This window comes from Syngnathus floridae, chromosome 14 (assembly GCF_059516105.1).
Source record: "Syngnathus floridae isolate MCC-2025c chromosome 14, RoL_Sflo_1.0, whole genome shotgun sequence".
Taxonomy (NCBI): domain Eukaryota; kingdom Metazoa; phylum Chordata; class Actinopteri; order Syngnathiformes; family Syngnathidae; genus Syngnathus; species Syngnathus floridae.
In genome coordinates, this window is record NC_142426.1 from 6,725,594 (window position 1) to 6,736,464 (window position 10,871).

The window sequence follows — 10,871 nt, forward strand, 5'->3', positions numbered from 1 at the left end:
TCAACTAGTGGTGGAAACATGAGTTCCTAATATTTGCGTCTGTGTCATTGACGCCACCAGAAAGCGCTGGAGTGGCTGGGGGGCTACATGCCAGGTGACTTGGTGATCGCAGAGCTGAAGGGAAGCTCCAACTCTCTGTGGACCATCAGCCCCCCAAGCAGGAAAACCCTCATTGACATGCTGGCTCTGAACGACCACTTCCCCATCACGGTGTCCTGGTCCGTGCAGCGCAACTTAAGCTTGGGAGCCAAGGCGGAGACGGCGTCCGGCAAACGGGTCACCAATCTCTCCAACGATACCAAGAGGGAGCTCATGCTGCTGCTCAGGGGAGACGAGAACCAGTCGCACGTGTGAGTGGACCCGTCGCTAAGCTCGGGAGCCAGCGGATCCCGTTAACATTCTTTTTTCCACATGCAGGATGCTCACCGACATCTTCCCGCGCTACATCAGAGCGCCCAGCGACTCCGATGCCAAGCCTGTTGAGCAGCTGAATAAAGGTAGTGGGAATCACATTGAGTAGAGCTAAATTGATCAAAATGAGGGGGAAAAAAATCAAGCTGTTTTGAGACCTGTCCTAGTATACTCGTCTCATAAGGATTCAAAATGGAGTCAAAGGAATGCAAATACGAATATGATGAATATTGACTTCGACCTTATAAGTGCTGTGTTGCAATTGAGTAGCAGACGAGAAGATGTGGGACATCAGCGTGAGCCTACAGCAAGTGAAGACAGCCCAGCGTCAGCTCCAGGAGTGGTGGATCGTCAACCAGACGGAGCGCGGACCCATCGAAAAGAGTCAGAACCACGATGCCTGCCTGGAGCTTTACGTCTTCAGCGACCAAGTCAGCCCACCCAGCCTGGGCTTCCTGGCCGGATACGGGTACGACTGCTGACGTACACTACATTCAGTGCATTTAGATGTTTCTCTCCAAAATTTACAAAATTTCTATTTCAATTTTTTTTCAAGTTTATAAGTTAAATTACTATCTCAAAATTTGGAAAAAGCAACAGAAACATGAGAAAAATGTCAGAATTTTTAAGTAAAAAAATGATCATTTACAGAAAGGTAAGTAAAAAAAAAAAAAAAAAAAACATGTATATAGTAAGGTTGTTTTAAAAAAATGTAAAAGTAAAGTAAAAAATGACCATGTATAGTAAGGCTTTTTTTCAAGTAAAAAATTATAAACATTTATAGTAAGGCTTTTTTAGTAAATAAAATGAGGATGTACAGTGAACTCCTGTTCAAAAGCATTGATTGGCCCCAAAATGAGCACGTTCACAAAGCTGTTATCATCTCCCGCCTTCTGTTATCATCTCCCGCCTTGCTTGCGTGCAGGATCATGGGCCTATACGCGTCAGTGGTGCTGGTGATCGGCAAGTTTGTGCGTGAGTTCTTCAGCGGCATCTCGCACACTATCATGTTTGAGGAGCTGCCCAATGTGGACCGTATCCTCAAGCTGTGCACCGACATCTTCCTGGTGCGCGAGACGGGAGAGCTGGACCTGGAGGAGGACATGTATGCAAAGCTCATTTTTCTCTATCGCTCGCCCGAGACCATGATCAAGTGGACACGCGAGAAGACTCAGTGAGTGCGCCCACCTGTCCTTTTTTTCTATCCGCCTGCCTTTTCCTGACTTTTGGTGCTGCTGTCAGCGAATGAGACGACTACTTTTTGAGACGATGTACCCTGTTAGAAAAAAAAAGAAAAAAGTTCCCGCCCTGCAAGACTTTTTTTCTAAAATGCTCACGCAAGGACCTCTAGAAAGGGCTTCTCACAAAAAATGAGCACAATTCTTTTTCTCTGACTGGAATTCTTGGAACAGGGGACCGTGCAATAGTTTTTAATGACTGATGTGCAACACACGGACACACCCAAAAACTTTTTGGAAGTTTTGGTCTTTGGGAGAACCACTTCTCCTTTGTGCATTTCATTTTTTTAAGTCTTAAATCACACACACACCTTTCTCAGGAAGCGCTCTTCTAACGTATTCAGGCTGTGATTGCATGAGGGATCAAGTTCCATTAAAAAAAAAAAAGTCTCAAAATTTGTAGATAAAACTCCCCATTTTTTTGTTTGTTTTGAGCTGGACAAGTTTTAAAAAACTATTTTGATAGAACCAAGAGAAAAAAACTCAAGCATATAACTCAGCATATAATCAAAAACAATGTGGAAATTTTAAAAAGCCTAAAAACATGATTTATCAAGTCATTTATTAGCTTAAAAAAAATTCAACCACAAAAAAGGGTCCAGTTGCCTCATTTCCAAAAGTCCAGTTTGTTTCTTTGAAACACAAAAGATTATTTGATTCTCTGCAAATTTTGTGATAATTTTATCAAAAAACATTACCTTGTGTGTTTGGGATTTAAAAAAGTAAAGACTTGCAAAATAATAGATAATAATAAACCAATGATTTTTTTTATTACAAATTGAGTGATTTTTATTTACATTGATCTGTAAATCAAAACATACTTTATTTATACTTTTTTTTCCTCTCTGTATTCTGTGCTTTTTTAAGAGAAACAAAGAAAGAACAGAAGTAAAAATGATTTTGTGTTTTGGGTCCAAATCAAATGTGGATAGAAAGCATGAAAAACATTTTTATGTGGGAGACACTTCATGTTTTTAATTTCGTCAGCCTAATCACATATTTGCCCGAGTCATTTTTAATTTAGTATTTTGTATGTCTTATAGGTTGACATTGATGTTCTCTGTGAAAATATTTTTATTTTCTAAAAACATCTGAATCGGACATGGGCGACTTATGCTAACAGGCTAATTGATGTGTTTAATTTCAATTTGTTTCTTTTCTACTTACCACATAGTATCTTTCTCAGGGAGCGCTCTTCACACACATTGGCTCCAACTAGACCTACTAAAGGCATGATTTAATGTTTACTGCACAAGAAAGGGGCGGTGAGTTGATGCACCTGAAGAAAAGACTTTCAATTGCCAATAATAAGCAGTTAATAATCTAGCAGTTTCCGAATCACGGTGAGTCGAGTAGGAAGTTCCTCGGCTATCGACTGATGATTGTGAAAGGTTTTAAAAAAAAAAAAAAAAAAAAAATGCATTTGTAGGACATTGTAGCATGGGAGAAGAACTTCATTATTGTTAATTTTCATTGCAAATAGATAAGAGGTGAATGTGTATAATAATAATAAAAGGCTGTGACGGAAGTGACAAATAAAACCAAAATGGTGCCTCACTCCACTTAAGTTTGCAGTGGTTCGTTACCATCCCCAAGAAGAGAGGTGAGGAAAGTTAAGACATTTTAAAGATTGTTTATTGGTGTATGTGCACATCAAATATACATCAGAGAACAATATTTGTTTCTTCAGGAATGTACACATGGGCAAGATCACAAAATAATTAAAAAAAACAAAAACACATCTGTTATTTCCTTCGAGAAACAGTAAGATGACTCAGCATTTTATGCTAAAATGCTTTAAAATTGGTAACGCACACAAAGCTGGAGGTAGACAAAGAGGAAATAACTGTCTACAAGCTAACTTTTGTGTTCATTTGCATTCTGTTGAGCTTGTAGAGTCATGCAATTGGGTCATTATTACAATTCTGAATCAATTCGATAGCTATTGCATACACGCATTTTACATATTTTTCTCAAGACGCACAACAAATGTACACATGCACGTGACGATGCGTGAAAAGGACATCTCTACTTCCACTTGAAATTAAAATTCATCTGCAACACCTACTGGAGCATTTGTAATATTTTACTTTTTTAATTTTCTTATTTATAACATGGGCCTGTTGTGGCCATTACAGCAGAGAATTGGTGAAGGTTTCAGATGGAAGAACGAAAGGAGCGGGATGGTGGGATGAGGCTAACAAAGCCCCCCCTCGTACTCATCTTCGTCCTCGGCGGCAGCTGTCGTGTCCCCGTCAGCGCCCCCTGCTGGAGCAGCGGCGGCCTTTTTCTTTTTGCCCCCTCCGCCAGGCACCCGCAGTGAGATGGCCAGCTTGGCATACTGCAGACCGCAAATATAACAGAAGACCAGAAGTAGGCGCATCAATAACTTTTGATAGTTTATCATTCTTCAACTGTATTCATCTAAAAAAAAAAAAAAAAAGGTAAGCTGATCTTTTTTTTTTTTTTTTACTTCGTTACTATTTGTTTGCCTGTCTATGATGTTTTGCATTCTCTCAAGTTATTATTGGTCAATGTAGGTGAACTGACTTAAGACTAAGGCACTCACATCATTGTCCATGTACTTGAGCAGGGGGGAGTTGCACACCCGGTACACTTGATCCTCATCCTGCTCGTCGTAACCTTGCAGCAGTGTCTCCATGGCGACGCAGTCCTCGCTACCACTGTAACCTGGCAGGCTGTCCCCACCCCCACCAAAAGAAGACATATTACGAAAAATCTTTGAACTGCTGGTATACAACACTTTGGCTCTCCGGAGCACCACCTGACCAAGTGGACCACACGGACGCACGATTGTATCAATATCAAAAGGTAAGCAGAGCTGCGGTGCTCCACCAAATACATGGCATTTCAACTGGAGAATGGATGTTAAATGTGATGTTTTTTTTGTGTATTTTGACCCAAGAATGTCACAGAGCTTTTATGAAGACCCTTGGGAACGAATATCTGTGTATTGTATATGAAAATAGGTGCTTCCCACCTGTAGCTCTCTCGGACGCACTTGTCAGCAGCAACGTAGTCGCCTCGGTGAAGGTGGATCAGGACCTGAGCCGTCGTTTTCTGAACAAAAACACAAGTCATTCTGCTGCTCATAATTATATCCTTATTTTAACCATCTTGAAAAATGAAATCTGAGACAATCTTGAGACAATCAAAATAAGATACACGTGGAGACGGGTATCAAAAAATAAATTGAGAAAAACACAAAGATAAATAAAGAAGAAGCTGACCTTGAAGCACATTGGGAAGTTCTCAATCTCCTTGTACATGTTCTTCTCTTTCTGCAGAGCCACAGCAGCATCGTCCAACCTTTGAGAGCACACGTATGTAAAGTTTAAATAATTCCACTACCAAGGAACAAAAAAAATAATAATCTCAAGTGCTACACTTTACCTTTTTAATCGCACTAACAACCTGGAAGCTTTGCCCAGCAACTCCACAGCCTGACGCAGACGGTCCTCATTCTACAGTGAGCACACGACACAATTAAATAGCAATCAATGCTCAGAAGAAGACAATACACTTATCGAGCTTATTATTGATACCTCAAACACACCAGCGGCCTTCTGATACAAGTCCACAGCCTTCTCCAGGTTGAGCGGTTCTATCAGCCTGCGCAAACGAAAGAGGTACTGTAGATCACATTGGACTGCTTACAGAGACTAGACTTTAGTTACAATTATTCTTATGTATGTGTAAAAAAAAAACAGTTCTTTGTATGGCTATGATGGTGATGCTAATCTTTGCAAAGGCACAACTCCACCACAGTTTCATACTCACTTCCCAGCACGGTCCAGCGCCATGGCGGCGGTATCAGGTGTCCCGTTCTCCATGTACATCATACACGCCTTCTCGATGTACTGGATGGCCTCGGGCATCTTTTTTTGCTCTTTCATCATCATGCCTGCTTGTTCAATAGCCCTGAGAGATGGAGACAAAAGCGTGAAAAAAAAAATCTTGTTTGTTCTTAAAGGATAACAATGCACTCACTTGGCAGCGTGGAAAAGCCTGCAGAGGACAAGTTAAGGAAAGAAAGCAAAGCAAAGAAATGTGGGAACGACAAGAGGAGAAGAAGGATACGTTTTGTTCTCCGTGTGATACTCTGCCTCCTTCAGGTAGGCATCCTTTGCTTGCTCGTACTGCTTGGCGTTCTTGAAGCATACAGCTGGAAGCAAACAGTGATAGGTAAACAAACACACGGGCCCAGTTGGGACGTTGTTTTTGCTTGCTTGCAATCAAAGTGAATGTTAATATTCCTGAAAGATTTTTCTAAATGCTAATCTTGTGGTATGGGGTGTTGAGAGGTGTTATTCTTCCCTCGTATTTACGATGCCGTAGTAAAAAACGCACCACGCATTCTTGTTTTTCCAGTAATTACCTGCTTTAGCATATTCTGAGGCAGCGCTGTCAAAATCCGGCTTCCATTTTGTGAAGCTTGTCTTTAAGCTGCAATAAACCAATTGATACAACAATCGATGACACGTAATTCATTGCATTCCTCGGGAGAACACAACAGTGGCCCTTTAGCAAGCACTGGCTTGCACAAAACGCAGCTTTAAAGACAATGCGGTGATTTACACTTACCATTTCTCGGCTTTGGCTATGTGTTCGTGGGCTTCGTTTATTTTCTGGGCAGCCATGCTGTTGTTAAATGCTTCTGCGAAGGAGGTGAGCTGTCGATGTTGTGGAGCGTCAGCTGGCGACGTTTGGATTAGCTGGGGCGACTCGGGTGTGACGTCACATTGTTGCGCAGCCTACAGGAGCCTGTGAGCGACAAAATTAATGTTAAATTTATTAGTTAGACAGCACAAGAATAATAAATATTGACAGCAGTAACAATGAAACCAGGCTTCAAACCCGCAACAACATTCTACCAGACATAAAATAAATATCAAAGTACAAAGGAAAATAATTATCTACAATATTGTGTTTTATTTGTGTTTTACATCGGACCATTACAACGCGATTATTTGCAACCACATTTAATTTAAATTACTTTTAAATGTTCTTGTATTTCTTAAAATAATTCAAAATGCGTTTTCATAAAATATTTATTTAATTTGTACATTTCCGACGGAACAGGAAACCGTTTCGTGGGCCGAATGACGTCACCGTCTTTCGGCATCTAATGGCTGGAAAACACAGTCGTCAACGCGAAGTGAAGTTGCCTGTCAAACTTCCCAGGAAACAAAAGAAATTCACCACAAATAAGTACATTTGAAGTTGTGCTATTTCAACTTTTGCTCACAAATGTGGAGCTAGTGATGGATCCGCGATATGACATCTCCCGGAGGGCTGGCGGCGGGAGCACCTCAAACTCGTCGCCCGCTCTGGGGGCTCAGTCTCGCCGCAGGAAGATGCCGCCCAGGCCCGCTGATTTTAAGCTTCAAATCATCATTATCGGCTCCCGCGGCGTGGGGAAAACCAGCCTCATGGAGCGCTACACCGACGATACTTTCAGCGAGGCCTGCAAGTCCACCGTAGGTGAGAGGCGAAGAAGAAGTCACCTTCTTTGGGTGACTTTCTTGTGTCTTAAACACGTTTTACAGTACTGGCATTTAAATCCGTCATTTAACTCGTGTTGGACTATGAGCAGCATTGCAAGTTACGAGGATCAAAAAGTCCGTTCATTTCCTGCGGAAAACCGGCTGTCGAAATAAATCCATTTTCAATCTAATGTTTACAGTCATGTTAGCATCTCTTAGATAGCCAACCGGGGCTAACAAACAATAATGCTAACAAACAATAATGCTACTCTGGCTTGCAAAACATAAAAAAAAAACACACACACACAATTTAAAACCTTCAAAAGGTATTCTGGATCAATTAGGCTTTTGTGTTAAATCATCTCGCGTTACATTAGCTTCACATAATTTATTTTACTTTGAATTTTAAATCATGACAGAATAAAATTGAATAAATATGGCCAGTAGAAGACGTTATATCTTCAAATGTGTCTTAAAACAAATCTTTAAGAGTGTCATTAGCTAATAAAACTATGAAGCTTATAAAGGATTGTTTTGGGAGATTTGGCACATTTATTGCAACTGGTGAGTGACTGATCACTATGAGTAAAATGATTCCACACCATGAAGGTGCTTTTGGTGTACTGTCGATGTTGACTGTCACATTTTCTGTTCCTGGTTTGTTGTTTTGAGCCAAACAGCTCAGCAGTCTGTCATCAGGGTCCAATCCCAAAATAGTCGCCCGTGTGCCAACAGCTGCCATCATAACAGAGCTCCGTTTTCTGCCCTTGCATTTTGTTCCACTCACAGAGAATCATTACAATTGATTATCATCATAATACGACAGTGGCGCCTTGATTTACGAGTTTGATTTGTATAATTCTATTCTATGTAGATTAATTGGCTGGCTAATTTAATTGCTTAATTTCAAAATAATAGGTGTAAATTATAAATCAAATCCTGCTTTTCTACTACGTAGGAGTTGATTTTAAAATCAAGACGGTGGAGCTGAGGGGGAAGAAGATCCGACTACAGATCTGGTCAGCAAAAATTTTTCCAAGTGCATGTTTCATCTGTCACATGTCTAACATATCATTATCTCAAAGGATCACGTATTTGTTGAATACTGGCCAACCACTCCGTTATGTTGCACAATCTAAACATTTTGAGTGTGCTGATGTCGCATGCATTGTCAACGCTACCCTTGCTTGTGTCATTAACACGTCTTTTCCTGTCAGCTAACATCCCCATCACACGTCTGCACCCTTCCTTCCCCCACCTCCCGCCTATGTGTGCTTTTGTCATGTCAACCAGCTTTCATCACAGCCGCGCCCGCCCTCACCTCCATCTTTACGGGTTGGCGACGCCATCTGATATCTATGTCCCAGAGGGGTTGCCGCAGGTACATTAACGCTTGACAGACGGGCCGTGCGATGCGTCATAACTTTGATTGACAAGTGTGGCTAATTGATTTTCTGAAAGCCACCCTTTCTTAGCCGAGTGTGAAATACGACAATTTCCCTGTTGATGTGAAAAGGGACACAGCGGGACAGGAGCGCTTCAACAGCATCACGTCGGCGTACTACCGCGGTGCCAAGGGGATTGTGCTGGTATACGACATCACCAAGCAGGAGACCTTTGATGACCTTCCCAAGTGGATGAAGATGATTGACAAGGTTGCTTAATACACTTCATGAGCCATATCCAAATGACATAGTTTGGCTAAGTGACTGAGAGAGACAAAATTGCAACAACAACAAAAAATCCAGATAAATTTGTGACACTTTAAATGTAAGTGTTTAATCTAATTTAAAGAAACCTACAGTCATTGGGAACATTTTGTATGTAATACAAAATGCATAAGTCAGGCTTGTGTATAATGTATGAATGAATTTTATAAATGCATTTTAATGCCTTTTCAGTATGCCTCTGAGGAGGCGGAGCTCCTCCTGGTGGGCAACAAGATGGACTGCGAGAGCGATCGAGTCATCTCAAGACAACAAGGAGAGAGGGTGAGTGTTACGAAACTAACTAGTGTCCATTTCAGCCCCCCCCCCCCCCCACACACACACACACACTCATGCTAAACTCGGTGTGTCATAGTTTTCCTCTCGGATAAGCGGCATGCGTTTCTGTGAGACGAGTGCCAAGGACAACTGCAACGTGGACGAGATCTTCCTTAAACTCGTGGATGACATTCTCAGCAAGGTGGGTGTATTGTAACCAGCTAGCCAGAGGCAAGACGACTTGAACCACAGAGAACTCCAATGGGTTAACCCAATTTCTGGTCTGTTTTTTGCATCACTCTAGATGCCGCTTGAGGTTCCCAACAAGGAGCTCTCGGGCAGCGTGCTGTCCCTGCAACCTGAACCCGAAGTGCCTCCGGAGTTGCCCCCGCCTCGCGTGCGCTGTTGCTGAAAGCCCTGCACCAAACCTAACCCAACCCAAAACCTGACAACGTCCTTCCGCTCACACGTGCAATGTGCCAAACTGACCACGAGGGGGCAGCAGCGATTTGGAACACCTGCATCCCGGACTACCTCGCTCGCTGTGCATCCTCATACATACGTGCCTTTGAGGTAGCCAGACCCCCCCCCACCACCAACAACCCCATTTTATTTAGGGCTCCTTCTCTTCCTAACTCAGCTTATCCAATACTATTGTTTGTCATTTTGACAAAAGCACACTTATTATATATGTTTTAAAATGCTGTAGTAATGATAAAGTAGCGGTGAGGTGGTTGAGATGATGTTTGTTTTACAAGGCCTGAATATTCAGGAATGCGTTTGGGAATGAAGCAGACAAGCAAAAAGTTGACGGTCATGACAGAAATCAGTTTTTGCCACAGAGACAAACGGTTTTATAGTGAGGGACACGTGCACTATGTTTTTACCACTATGATGGTGCACATAAAAAAAAAGTCAATGCACATTGTATTTCCAACTTTTAATGTTATTTTTACATTCAGGGCCTTTTTATCATAAGACACCAATTTCTGTGACAAGGTTTCCTTCAAGAATTTGTCAACATGCATATCAAAATTGGGCCAAATTTCAGCATCTATATTTGATCAAAGTCAAATACAGGCCCAATTGTCAGATAATTTGTGTCATCCAAACTAAGTTGAGTCGAGTCACGTTGTGTGTGATGTACTGTGTCTCAAGTACACCACGCACTGTAAGAGCAAAAAAATACACTAGTTGATTTTCTTTTCTTTTAAAAATATCTTCAGATGTTTTAAAAAAAAAAACGGTGCGTACCTTTAAGAACGCTTACAAGCATTTTTTGCCACTAACCCTTACACCGCTCTCTTGTACCATTTCCTTTCTGCTCTTTTAAATACGTTTTAGAGATCTCCGAGAGATTTGGGTTTCTCACTGCAATCTGGATTTGTTGCTGTTTATACTTATTGTGGCATTTTTGGACTAATGAAATTAAAGATGTCTATATTTATTACCAGATTTATGTGGTCTCACCTTCCTTTCAATGCATGAATATTTGTGTTGATAATCACCTTTTTATGGATGTTAACTTATTTCTCTTGCCTGCATTGATAATTGATTGATTGGTACTCAGTTTTAGGCACAATCTGAGCTATCCTTATTGTTGTTAATCTTTCGACTGATACTCAGTAGGGATTGGAAAAACATGCACTGTATTATGAGTTTCAGATTTAAGTATCTATTGAGAGATGAATGAGTCATAAGGTTGAATTATTAAATTTATAAATAATACT

General features: G+C 41.2%; 3 protein-coding genes across 6 annotated transcripts in view; 2 read left to right on the forward strand and 1 right to left on the reverse strand.

Moving 5' to 3' along the window:
* The window catches only part of piezo2b (piezo-type mechanosensitive ion channel component 2b), a 33,934-nt gene extending 30,723 nt beyond the window's left edge, over positions 1 to 3,211 (forward strand). For all 4 annotated transcript variants that reach the window (XM_088395893.1, XM_088395890.1, XM_088395892.1 and 1 more), the window contains 4 exons: positions 61 to 350; positions 418 to 497; positions 682 to 880; positions 1,337 to 3,211. In XM_088395893.1, coding sequence (XP_088252019.1) covers positions 61 to 350; positions 418 to 497; positions 682 to 880; positions 1,337 to 1,589 — 822 coding nt within the window. In that variant the 3' untranslated portion in view covers positions 1,590 to 3,211. The remainder of the gene's footprint in view (positions 1 to 60; positions 351 to 417; positions 498 to 681; positions 881 to 1,336) is intronic.
* A 55-nt stretch (positions 3,212 to 3,266) lies between these two features.
* napgb (N-ethylmaleimide-sensitive factor attachment protein, gamma b) lies at positions 3,267 to 6,423 on the reverse strand. Its single transcript, XM_088395894.1, has 11 exons — positions 6,255 to 6,423; positions 6,049 to 6,116; positions 5,751 to 5,835; positions 5,661 to 5,678; positions 5,451 to 5,591; positions 5,216 to 5,282; positions 5,064 to 5,134; positions 4,901 to 4,979; positions 4,651 to 4,730; positions 4,219 to 4,348; positions 3,267 to 3,990 (listed from the first exon to the last, which is right to left on the reverse strand). The coding sequence occupies exons 1-11, from the start codon at positions 6,308 to 6,310 to the stop codon at positions 3,847 to 3,849; spliced, it is 939 nt and encodes a 312-aa protein (XP_088252020.1). The 5' UTR covers positions 6,311 to 6,423; the 3' UTR covers positions 3,267 to 3,846.
* Positions 6,424 to 6,752: 329 nt separating this feature from the next.
* Positions 6,753 to 10,596, forward strand: rab12 (RAB12, member RAS oncogene family). The gene is made up of 6 exons (XM_088395895.1): positions 6,753 to 7,154; positions 8,115 to 8,175; positions 8,673 to 8,811; positions 9,058 to 9,147; positions 9,239 to 9,343; positions 9,446 to 10,596. The coding sequence occupies exons 1-6, from the start codon at positions 6,935 to 6,937 to the stop codon at positions 9,551 to 9,553; spliced, it is 723 nt and encodes a 240-aa protein (XP_088252021.1). The 5' UTR covers positions 6,753 to 6,934; the 3' UTR covers positions 9,554 to 10,596.
* The last annotated feature ends 275 nt before the right edge of the window (positions 10,597 to 10,871 follow it).

What these genes read in the sequence shown, in the direction of transcription:
- napgb (XM_088395894.1), bottom strand. Translation starts at nt 6,310, where the DNA reads ATGGCTGCCCAGAAAATAAACGAAGCCCACGAACACATAGCCAAAGCC. An exon ending in ATAGCCAAAGCCGAGAAATG is followed by an intron (nt 6,117 to 6,254) that starts GTAAGTGTAAAT and finishes GGTTTATTGCAG; the next exon opens with CTTAAAGACAAGCTTCACAA. An exon ending in ACTTCCCAATGTGCTTCAAG is followed by an intron (nt 4,731 to 4,900) that starts GTCAGCTTCTTC and finishes GTTTTTGTTCAG; the next exon opens with AAAACGACGGCTCAGGTCCT.
- rab12 (XM_088395895.1), top strand. Translation starts at nt 6,935, where the DNA reads ATGGATCCGCGATATGACATCTCCCGGAGGGCTGGCGGCGGGAGCACC. An exon ending in AAGATCCGACTACAGATCTG is followed by an intron (nt 8,176 to 8,672) that starts GTCAGCAAAAAT and finishes TGATGTGAAAAG; the next exon opens with GGACACAGCGGGACAGGAGC. An exon ending in GGATGAAGATGATTGACAAG is followed by an intron (nt 8,812 to 9,057) that starts GTTGCTTAATAC and finishes ATGCCTTTTCAG; the next exon opens with TATGCCTCTGAGGAGGCGGA.